General features: G+C 27.9%; 1 protein-coding gene across 2 annotated transcripts in view; it reads right to left on the reverse strand.

Annotated features, from left to right (window-relative positions):
* The window catches only part of LOC111618748 (putative uncharacterized protein DDB_G0282133), a 44,419-nt gene extending 38,680 nt beyond the window's left edge, over positions 1–5,739 (reverse strand). The window contains exons 1-2 of one of the 2 annotated variants that reach the window (XM_023360311.1): positions 4,928–5,739; positions 106–208 (exon numbers count right to left, since the gene is read on the reverse strand). In XM_023360311.1, coding sequence (XP_023216079.1) covers positions 106–190 — 85 coding nt within the window. In that variant the 5' untranslated portion in view covers positions 191–208; positions 4,928–5,739. The remainder of the gene's footprint in view (positions 1–105; positions 209–4,927) is intronic. The other variant, XM_023360310.1, reaches the window with a different exon arrangement.
* Between the last annotated feature and the right edge of the window lie 7,227 nt (positions 5,740–12,966).

The raw sequence follows: 12,966 nt of genomic DNA on the forward strand, positions 1-12,966 counted from the left end.
AGATTATATATATATATATATATTTGTTTTACAATTTGAAAATATGTAAAATTTTTATAGAATTGCTTTACCATAACATTAACATTACATTTAGATGCAACACACCTGTTCTTAATGCATTATTATCTGTATTGATCCCCTCTTTTGGCGATTCATCAGATATCAGTTCTTGTTGTCGAGCCATAGCCATATTAATAATGGACTCCCACTGGAAAGTTTTAGAGTTTATATTTATTAGAGTTTGAATCAAATAAAGATAAGATAAACAATAATTTTAATATATTTTTATGAAAATATATATTTATTTAACCTATAAGATTTCATATGATTAAACTTTTGACTATAATTAACATTTTGATGATTTATAAATTATGACTAATATTAAAATGGAAAAAAAAGGTTTATTTTAACATATAAAAATTTCTCAAATGCAAATATAAAGATTTGTATGATGATAAGTATAAAAAAAAAAAGGATTATATATATAATGATTTGAATGTATGAATTCTATTACAACAGACTTTTAAAAATTATTTTTATTTTTGTTCTGTATGAATGATGAAAATTTTTAGAACTAGGAATTGAGTAAACAGCAGTTTGATTAGGTAAATTTAAAAATGATAAGTTTTAATATTGCACCTAATACATTTAGTCTGTTCTTATCACAGTAAACTAAATCTACATCTATTAAATAAAAAGTAATGTCTTCAAAAAATTTATAAAGTCTGAAATTACATGAGGAAATACTGATTAATTTTTCTCAATAATTTATGTATTTACAAAATATTTTAAATTTAATATTCAAGTACATTTAATAAATATTTTTAGAAAACTTTCTTTTACTGTAGCTATTTCTTATATTATTTTTAATTAATTAATTAATTTTGATTTATAATATCTTTAATAAATTTTTTATAATGATACTTTTGCAAAAGTTGAATAAATGACAATTGTCAACTATAAATCTGTTTAATATTTAATTTGTGGTGTTTATTTTTAGTGCAATTCAAATGATAAACACAAATTTTTTTAAGTAAAAGATACTGATTACAGAAGTAATCCATTGAAATATAATTTTTAATATTCTTTTTAGTTATAAAAGTGTAGATCAGTTTGAAGCATCTTGATTTTATTTATTTATTTTTCTAAAAATTGTTTATTTCTAATAACTTGAAAATATAACATTAAGGAAATTGTTCGGTATAATATATTTTGATATTATTAAAATATTATTTTATAAAATAATTATAAATAAACCTTTACAAAATAATATTACTTTAAAAATTTTTTTAAATTAATCTTTTATTTGTAATTAATAATTATTAAAAAGCTACATATGAATTATTATATCTTTTTCTGTATTTATCCACTAACAATGTGGATAAATACATAAAAAATAATATTTCATATTTAGCCTTTTGATCATACCCATTATGGGTTCAGCCAAGTAGTGAGGGATGGGCTTAACATAACATACCTTGACTGCTACACTTATATATACTGTATATTGTTTTTATTATACCTGTACTGATTTGGATTAAACAAATGAAAAAATTTCAGAAAATAAATAGAAAAAATTTAATTTATACAAATTATAAAATATCTTATGATATAAAACTGCAAACTCTACAGTTTCTTTAGATTAATAATTGTAAAAACTAAAAGAACAAACAATGTTTCCTTAAAGAAAAAGTTGAGAATTTTTTTATAATATGGTAACTGTTACATTAGAGGCAAATTATCAAAAGAATATAATAGCTTATCAATTTTGTCAATATTTATTTAGAATAAGGAAAATTTAAAAAATTATTTTGATGCCATCAAAAGTATAAAAGAAACAAAGGAGAATGAACAATCTATAAAAAGGCAAAGAAAGTTACATCAAATAATTTTAATTGAAGCATGAGTGAAGAAAACAGCAGATAAGAATCTTAAGAGTTTTTGCTTGCTAATTAGGATAAAAAAAATACAATACAAAAAAAATTAAAGGCAAAATAACAATATAAGTTGCACTATATTATTTTACTGTTTTTCAATACATTAAAGTCTTATTACACAAAATATCATTTATGATTTGTAAAAACCCATTATGCTGACATTTTATTCTATTCAGAAATATAATTTGTTTATGTTGTTATATTAATTCATGTAACAATCATTTGATTATTATAAAAAAAAGCACAAATTCTTTATTAACATTTTTAGAGTTTGAATATGTTTTCCTAATATTTCTAAATCTTTTAAATAGTTTATTTCATTTATATGTATGTAATTTTAATAAACACTTGTCATATCTACATCTAAATGAAAATTCTGGATAATTTAATTTTTATAATAATAATATTAATTAAACTTTACTGTTTAGAGGTTATAACATTACCATCATCTGTTATAAGTCATATATGTATAGCATATATGCTAACTATTCATAGTGAAATTTAGAAAACAATGTCAATGTTCTGATAAAGGTTCTTGCAGTTTTTTGTATTTGCATAAAGAATAATCTGATATAATTTTTCACATAAAGTGACAAGAGTTCAGAAATAAACTTGTATATCATTTTATTGAAATAGCTTTCAAACTTTAACAGTACTCATTTTAAAAATACAATTATATAACACTATTTATAATTTTAAAATATGTATAAATTTGTATTGAATACACAAAAAATTTTTTAATTAAGTAATTTTTGTTCTTTTGTAATTTTAAAAATAAACTAAGGAAAAGAAACATTTTATTTTTATTTATTCTTCTTAATTTTTAACATTTTAAAATAAAATTCTAATTATAAATTTACTGATAAGAAATGGTTAGATTTTACTATATTTTATTAATTTATAATAGATTTATGATTAAGTATTGTATTTATTAGTATTTCTATCTATATTTCAGTTTATGGCATCTGATGTTGCCTTCCAATCTCTCTCTATCCATCACCATTCCTCTTTAATCCCTTTTTCACTACATGCTAACTTTACTCTGTTGTACCAAGTTTGTCTAGGTCTTCCTCTTTTTCCTTTTTTTGTGGATTGTATTCCATTGACATTTTCGGCAGTCTCTCGTCACTCATTCTTTTCACATGTCCAAACCAAATAAGTTGTTTCCTCTTTATTTCTTCCAAAACCGTCTCCTTCAATCTGTCTCCAAAAATCCCATTAGATCTTTGATTCTCTCATTAGTTATTCTTTCTCTTTTTGAGATTCTGCACAATCTTCTCAATGCATCCATTTCAGCCATTGTTACTTTTCTCTTCTCTTCCCCAGTCATTCTCCATGCCTCCACCCCGTATAACAGAATGCTTTTAACAATAGCATTACATATTCTTTTTTTCTTCATCTAGTTATTTCTTCATTTTACCATATTCCATTTAATCTTTTAACTGCTCTCTTACCTTGTGCTAATCTTGTATTAATTTCTAATGTATCTCTTCCATCTTGATGAATTTGTATTCCAAGACAATTGTAATGTTCATATCCCTCAATCTCTTCTCCTTCTTCCAGTTCCATGTCTGTTTTAGCTCCTCCTATGCATAAATATTTTGTTTTACTCATGTTTATATATAAACCTCCTTTAAAATATTCCTCTTTTATTTTTCTTGTCATGTATTCTAGATCATCCTTAGCCTCTGCCATTATCACCTGATCATCTACAAATTGCAATATAAATTCCCATATTACAACATTTCCTTTTCCATATTTTCAATACTCTTTGTATGTAGATTTTAAATAAAGTTGCTGAGATACAACATCCCTGTCTTAGTCCTTTTGATACCATAAATCCTTCTGATACCATAAATCCTTCTGATATTAGTTTTCCAATTTTTAATTTCATTATGGATTATCTATATAATTCTTTAACTGCTTTAATAAATGTGTTATTAATATTTATCTCTTTTAATGTCTCCCATAATTTTGATGTTGGGACATTATCATATGCTTTCATTAAATCTATAAACAACAAATGAGTTTCCTGTCCTGTTGCTAATCTTTTTTCCATAATCTGTTTTATACAGAAAATATTGTCCATACACAATATTCCTGTTCTGAATCCACTCTGTTCTTCTTTTTCTTTTGTTTGATATTCTTCTTCAATTAGATCTCTTATTATTCATCCATATAATCTATTAAATGTTGCTGTTACTGTAATTCCTCGATGGTTCTCACATTTTTGTTTATCTCCTTTTTTATAGATAGATATCATAAAGCCAATTTTCCATTCTTTTGGAATGTCTTCTCCATTAAGACACCTTTTGAATAATTTTGTTGTCATTCTAAATAAATTTTCTGCTCCATTTTTTATCAATTCTGCCGGTATTCCTCCAGGTCCACTTGCTATATTATTCTTCAGTTTCTTACATGCTTGTTAAATCTGTTTTGTCTCTAAATGAATTGATATATCCTTTTCTATGTTTATATCTTCTGTCATAAATTGAATTCTATCTTCTGTTAATAAATTTTTATAATATTCTTCCCATTGTTTAACTGAGATAAACTGTACTTTATTACTATTACTTTCATTTCTAATATTTTTTTAGGAATTAGATGAACAAATTTTGTACTGCAAGAAAAATAAGGTTATTGAGTTCGAATATGAAAGGTTTGAATAAGAAACCGTTTTTTTGATAATGTGAATGTTAGGCCTGCACCCTTTCTCCTACAAAAAATAAAAATCACACTGGAACAGAAAGCTCCAGGAAAATGAAACCAGATTAATTATAATTTATTAGTACTTGATTTACTAATTTGTTGAAAATATATATTTTTTCAATATTACAAAGAAAATGATTATTTTAATGAAAGTAAAATTCTGATACTTTTCACATTAAGAGTAGATTTAAACAAGAATTAATATATTACACATAATATATATAATTTAATATATATATAATAATATGTAATTAATTAAACATTTTAAATTCCAGCCAAACCTCTGTATAACGCTCTCCTAGGTAGTGTCACCCCCATAAAGTGACAATGAATATTCCAAACGAATCTCCATAAATATTAAAAAACACCTCACTATTTGTGAATTGATAAATGTACGATTGTGCATTGTAAACGACATTATCAGTAAATCACGTGTCTTTCAAACTCCAACTCATTTTAGATCATCTAAGGCACTTTGGTTTAGCACCGCATTTGATTTAGTAAAGTACAGTACCTATTTAAGATCAATGGAGTTCGCTAAATAGAGGTTTGACTATACAGATTATCATATTTTTACGAAAAGAAATATATCAACGATATACGCAGTACTGTATAGTCAACAATCCAAAAAACCATTCAAACCTCGTTATTACGCTATCTGTTTATGCCAAGTCTGCTTTAATGCGAAGTAGATTTGACGAGGGAGGATAGGCATTTTAATGCTGATGAGTTCGGTTAATTAATTTAAAGTGTCAATTCTTAAGTCTCTTCGACTTTGTATTGAGTGGTTTTGACTACGTCAATATCGGCTATATGTCGGACTTAATATCGTTTGTCCTAAGCATTATCTATTCGTTTTATTAACAGGTAATATTTAAGTATATCCATAAAAGGAGCTAAGGTATCAAACTATTGACAAAGCCAAGAGAGTTGGTAGTCTACTGCCCTGGGGATCCGGTATCGATTCCTGTCGGATCGAAAAACCCCAGATGTTTTTCTGGTTGATCCTGTCCCTTGCCGCCCGGCCGTCCGTTGTGGACCTGGCCGAATCTATAACGGGCTTGCTAAAAAGTGGCCCTCTTAGAGCCCACAGAACGGAAAGAGTTAAAAAAAAAAAAAAAAATAGGGCCGGCGCGAGGCAAGTTCAGCGCGTTTCCAGGAATCTGGCCCGAGGTCTACGAAAAGCTCATCGTAAATTTTGCGATGTTCTATGTAAAATATCTTACATAAGCTATATAGTATAATTCGACTGCAGAATCTTAGTTTATTTTCTTAAGTACATAAAAGTAAAAACATAATTTATGTAGTTTATCCTAACTATAAGTGGTATTTATGTATTTGTTTTAGTCACGTTCCTGAGTTTTAGATTTAGTTTCGGTTTTGGTTTTATCACTAAAACTATATTTGGATGACTAAAACCAAGGTTTATATTTAACAAATGTACTCATACTTTGCACTTCTAAATTATATAATATTAATTCTTTTGACTCCTCAAAAGTTCACGCTGGACCTGTAGATAGGCTGGCCATATCATTTACAATTCAACCGCGGGGACACGTTTTAGAATCGGCGACAATGGGATCTAAAACTGATCGAACATTGGTTATTTTTGAAACGTTATTATCTATTGATTATAAATTGGTGATATTATATTGGTGTGCTAATAAAATTACTCTAGTCAAAGATTAATTCTATAAACAAATATTAAAAATAGGCAAAACCGGGAACAGTCTCCGGAAATCGGGGACATTTCGTTACCCCACTGTAGATAGTTATACTTTTTTCATTAAAATTCACTGTGGAAAATTAATTTTGAATAAATTTTTATTAGTATATTTATAATACGAATTTAATAACAACCGAATCATTTTGAATATTCCGTATTTTACGCAAAAATATCTTTTGAACACCTGAGCATATGCTGTACATTACATATATGTTATGTAACTAGGCATTTATTCTCTATCAACTTTTATAGAGGAATAATCTGAAACGAGTTTCAAGTTAAGCTAGCAAATATCCTAAGCTACAGAACAAGCCGATAAATGAGAAACTAGACTGAGCGAGGTGTAGACACGCAATAACACTTCACATCAATTTACTCGCCACGTGTCCTGCCGAGATATAAGGCACTCACTCGATGTGTCACGTGAACAAAGATAGGAAGAGGTTTATAGATGGTCTTATTTATCGATTTTATTCCCGAACGAATACTTCAAACATGTAATCTTTCTTACGCTGATTTATCGTCGATTTGACATTACAAAATCCACAACAGAGTATTTTCGTATGATAACTACCCACTCAAATGTATGAACATTCCAGTTCCAACTTCTAAAACTTCTTTTATGTATATACAGATTATAATAACATTAAAATGAATCGAATAATGTTTAATAATAATAATACAATACTGTATGCATAATATAATGGAAACAAAAATATAATCTTATCCTTTTTTTCTTTTATTTTCTTGATTCTCCTTCATTCGTGTTTTGCATAAACAATATTTCCAATTGTAATTGCTAATTGTATTTGTATTGATCATAATTCAATCCACCTACTATATTAATTAAATATAGAAATCATATTTTCGAATAAATATTGATAAAAAAATGTAGTTTCAACAAAAACTATATTAAATAATTTATATTTGTGTCGCTCGATAAGATTGCCATGAATGATTTAGGTTCGAATTCTGATCTTTGATGGATAATTTATTTATTTATTTTTTGCTTTAACCCATACTTGTCGACCTTACTGCGAATTAGGCCCGCCCGTAATTGGCAAAATTGAGGCCGGTTACAGAATTTATTGTGCGCTGGTTCTTCGCAAAAAAATTCAATCTGAACACGTACCTATACAATCTATCATTTTGACAAGAATTGTTAAAATAATGACTAAAAAATGTTGATAGTAAATTTAGGAAATGCATTTCTTTGTATTTTATTACCGTATATTGTTATGTTGTATCATCAAGTACTGTACGTAGATATAAAATAATAATCTTAATTCACGCACATCTGATTATTCTTACTACTGATATTTATATTTAAATTTTAAACTATTAAAATTATTTTAGAAACAAATTATAATTATTCTGTAAAGTACAAGAACTTACACTTTAAATACATCTAATTAAAATTACCAATGTACAAATTTAATCACTTCTTTTTTATTTGAACACTTTTAATGTTATTGAATTATATATAAAGTATATGCATATTTAAATATTGAAATAAAGATTATTAAAAATAGTTTCCACAAAATTTTAAATAAATATTTTTCCACAAGAATGCACGTTAATTAAATGAATCGTTAATAGAAGAAATGATATTTTCACAATCATCTTTGAAATTGAACACATTAAGATTTAATAACAATAATAAGCATTAAGGCAATTTCAGTTTTTGGTAAAATTTTCTATTTTCTAAGTTTTTCCAATGGTAATTCCCACAGCTCAAAGAAAGGATTTTTAATAAAAATTAATTTTTCTAAGCCATAATTTAAGGATATTTTTAACTTGGAAAAATGAATAAAATTATAAGTGACACTGATTAAATTTTGTTTGAAAGTGAAAATGGAATCAGGAAGGAAAGTGAAATTGATTCAGAAGTGAAATTTAAGGTATAATACTATTGAAAAAAGACAATAAAATTACCAAAAAAGGAAAGAAAGAATGAAAGAAGATGATGGTTAAAGATAAAATTAACATTAAAGGATAATAAGAGAAATTCGCTTCACTTCCTTAAATTTGTGTAGTTTTTTTTGGATTGTAGAGTAGAGAATTAGTTACAGAATTGGATGCACACAATTCACTATTTTATCAGCTTGTTCTAGAGTTGCTCCACCCAATTGGAGTGCTTGTTGTGTGCTGCTTCTTCCTTCTCTCAATAGACACTGTAATTAACAAATGGAAGACGAATTACTGTGCAAGTACTGATCTCTTTTGTCAGCTCTATTATTTTGTTAAAGTACTCTTTTTTGTGGTAACGTCAATGGCGATGCAACGTCATCATTACGTAAAATATTCATCTGCTTATTTCTAAGCTTTTAATTGAGAAAATTCGTGTGAAATCGTAATTATTTTTCTGAAGTTTTATCGAGTGATAGGTATTTGTTTTCGTGTGTTACACGTGTGTGATGTATCGAGGGTAGTCTTCGATGACGTAGTTTGATGGAAGAGTTGGATATTCACTCGTTTTATGAGTTAATTTATTGTGCAGATTATTGTAGAGATTTTACTCCTTAATTCTATTGATAAATCCACTTTTTCTTCATCTAAACGGATGCCGGAGCGGTCGTATAATATAGATGATATAACGAAAAATTTGCATATTTTATCTGTTGCATAGGAGAAAATCGATAGTAAAATTAGCCTAGAAATCGTGGGAACAATAAAATGCTTGCAAACAAATAACTGGAACGAGATGAAGCGAATGCTATCAGATGACTCAACTTATACCGGATGTAGGACGAAAGCTCGATCGAGGTCTTCAACGGAACCGGAAATGGCCTGTTAAATTCTACGTCACGATCATACGCGCTTCGATCACGTGACGGGCCCGTTTCTTATCATCGTCGATCGATGATTGGCCTTCCCGTCATGCGTTCAGAACATCTGCTGCAAGTCGGGGACTATAGACATGTGCAGGACATGAGCGGTAAGTTTTATTTCAGAGAAAAATATGTAAGTATCTACAGATAGGTGTGGTACATAAATGACAACAGGCGCATTCCCACAGAATCAATCCCATTAATGCGATACGTGATACCTTTTGTCACGTATCACGTCAGCCTGAAACCGAATCCAAAGCTTCTGTCGTGCGATCGTGTTTCCCCACCCAAACTTAAACCTATCATTTGCTTTCAGTTGTCCATACTTTTGTTAAGTTCAGTTCGATTTTGGGCACTTCTAAGCTGCCAAACAACCAAGAAAAATTCATTTCTAGAAGTTTTCTCTCTCTGGAATCTTTCTTCGCGAAAAATCTTCTCTGGTTTTATAGGAAATATCAAATTCTTTCGTGCCACTTTCTCATCTAACTTACTACAAAAAAGGGCAGTTGCAGCTTAATTATGAGGCCCCGTTTAAGGTTGAAAAAAAGGTTTAGATAGAAAACATGTTTGCTTTGTCGATAGTCTTCACAGATGTAAAACTAATCTAAGAAATTTTATTCTCGATTTATGTATAATTTGGTACGAGTTTAATGAGGTAAACCTTCAGAAATCCAGTTGCCATCGTTGACAATTGCTACAATTCAACATTAAATTTTCTGGGGGAAAAGGTGCTTTAAATCGAAGTTTTTAAGCGAATTTAACATTTTAAATGGTCAAAATTCAAATTTTTGCAAAAATTATTCAAATTTTTTCGAAAATTCGGCTATAAACCTGACTTTTTCTTCACAATCATTCGGATTTTCGTGACCCGCTTCCAACTATTCAAATATATAATTAAACCAGCTTTAAATTAAATTTAAATTAAAAATTAAAAATTCACAAATTTTCTTATACGAAATAGCGAAAGAATAAGCAAATTTAAAAGAAAATATTCATTATTCCTAATGATAATTGAATATATTTACGTATTGTTTCGAATAAAATAACATAGAAGAGGCGGTAAAATTTCTTTTGTTTTTATCCTCCCTCCCTCTAAAATCAATTTTCTTTGGCCCTATAATGTGATAGTTAAAAAGTAAATCCTCTTTAACACGCGGCTTCCAATAACATTCTGATGATTTTGGTGATAAACAAGAGCATCACCCCCCAGACAAAATGACAGATGTTGTCTTCTATTAAAATCTTTTATTGTCCGTTTGCTAACGCTTAATAAATTTCACTTGTCCTACAAACAATGCTCTGATGAATGAAGTGAATGAATAAAGTAAATTACTCTAAAAGTGATTAAGAACGAACATGTTTCGTGTGCAATTGGGTAAGTTGGAAGTTAGTACAATAATTGTTCTGATTAAATTAAATTTGTCCTCCGATTGTTCCGGAATGAATAATATTGGATGTTATATAATGATTATTCTAGCAATGTAACTATTAAAGTTATGCTCTCCTCGTTTGTGAGAATTTAATAATTTATAAAGTTACTTTCACTTAAAGGAAAATAAAATTCCAACATCTTCTAAGGAAAAAATAATCGTGTTCTCTAGTAATTTTGGTCTCTTTTCTGTAAATTTAGTGTTGTTTAGTAGCAAATGCGTGTTATGTAATTTCGTAAAATCCATCAATGAACACAGTTCATCGCTTTTCTTATCGAGTTAGATGTGCTATAGTTCACATTTTCACGTACATTTATCGATTGTAAACCTAAGAAAAACGATAAAACTGTTGTCAACTTCTACTTTAATCTTGTAAAAGTCAATTCTTTATTTATCTAAGGCTTCAATTCTTGTTACATTTTAATTATAAGCGAAAATTCGATGATTCTTCCTCTCGAAACTCAAGAAAATCATCCGGAGACGGTGTCAATTTTATTCCAAATATCAAACGATAATTATAGAAAACTCCTACGTGAACGGGATCGATACAAAGAAAAGGGATACAAAGACCCTATTTTACTGGTTTATCAAACCGATGATTGGAGTCACAAGAGAAAATTGCATCCCGAGGGCCTAGCAACCTACAACCTCTCAGGAATAAATTATTGGATTGACTTTAACGCAATAGGAAAAGGCCACGACAAAGTTAGTTTCCCCTTTGTGTATCATTGGAATTGACAAAATTCTGTTAGACTGATTGCGTGATAGAAAGTAAATCAAACGTGAATCGATTCTAAGCCCCCATTAATGGGCGCTTTTGCATACAATTTATCGATTGTAAACATAAGAAAAAAAGTCTCATCTTCAATGTCCTCTCCTTCTTTCTTTCGTATGCCATCGATTTTACAACATAAATTAGGATTAACGAAGTATAATCGAGTTTAATTACGGGTTCGAATCCTACATACAAGAGCTCTTACTTAAGATAAAAGTATGAGAAAACTACCGAAGAAAATCAAATAGAGGAAGAAAAAAACTAAACAAGATTTTTACTTTAACACGGTATTTCCATTTACAAATAGTTTTATTCTAAGTGGAAAAATCATAAATTTTTTTACATTTATACTTAACAAAACTAAATGTTGATTTTTCTTTCTTACTTCTAAAATGCCAACTTTTGGTAGATAGTTTAATTAGAAACTAAGGAAAGATAAAATTGGAATCTGGAGTATAATATGAATTCCCAAGACGTTGACATTAATGGATTTTCCTTGTTCTTCAATGGAAAACTGTAAATGGTGCTATTACAGGTCTTTTCTACAGGTGGTGTTGATTTTATTACCATCATTTCTCTATCTTTCAACAGATGCTGTTCTATAGACTGAACAGAAAGCTCCTTTAATCCTTTTATTATCCCGTTGAGTTGTTAGAAATTCTTTTGATTTTTACTTTAGAGGAAAAACTTTCGTTTCCGTTTCCTTCCTTTAAATTATTCTTTACGCTTCTCCCCATTTATAAAACACTTTTAAAAACTATTTTAAATAACTCTGTATCTAAGACGAAACCATCTTTACCTTACTCTATCAATAAGATTCTTCCTCTTATTTTTTTACATTTAAAATGTTCTGGATAATGTTTATTTTGTTATAAATAAATAAAATGGATCCTTGCAATTTAGATTTTTTTTTTAGATTTAAATTGTTATTTTAACTATTATCTTTAAGGAGGAAAATGTAGTAGTTTGGAAAGTAGATTTATTGCTAGAATTAAATAGTACTTTTGGAAAGTTGGAGTGCTATTTTCTGTAATGATTGCCATTTTGTAAGATTTTAGGATGAAATAAATATACTTATTTAATATAGTTTTTCAGTTTTATGAAGGATTTTTCTTGAATTTTTTGTGATTTTTTTGTAGATCGCGAGTATTTTGTGTTTTTGTAGATTTCGCTTATTTTGTGATTTCTTGTACATTTCTCGTTTTTTGAAATTTATTTAGTAGATTACACGTTTTCTGTAATTTTTTTTGTTTTTCTTTACAATTTTTGAATATTTTTTTGATTTTTTTTCGCGTGCTTTATCAATAATCTTTTGTTTTTTTAAAGAATTTTTTGAATTGTATGTACCGGTACTTTTATGAATCTTTTGGGTGCTGTGTTTTTACGAACTTTTAAAAAAATTTTGTGTTTTTTCATTGAAATTTTCGAGCTTTTTGTGTTTTTTACAAATAATTTTTGAATTTTGTGCGTTATTTTAGGTTTTTAAAAAATTTTTTAGTGAAATTTTTTCTATTTTACGTTATTTCATATATTGATAAAGGAAAATTTTATTACTGCG

Source organism: Centruroides sculpturatus, unplaced genomic scaffold, assembly GCF_000671375.1.
Source record: "Centruroides sculpturatus isolate CEXI.00-Female unplaced genomic scaffold, Cexi_2.0 scaffold188, whole genome shotgun sequence".
Lineage (NCBI taxonomy): Eukaryota > Metazoa > Arthropoda > Arachnida > Scorpiones > Buthidae > Centruroides > Centruroides sculpturatus.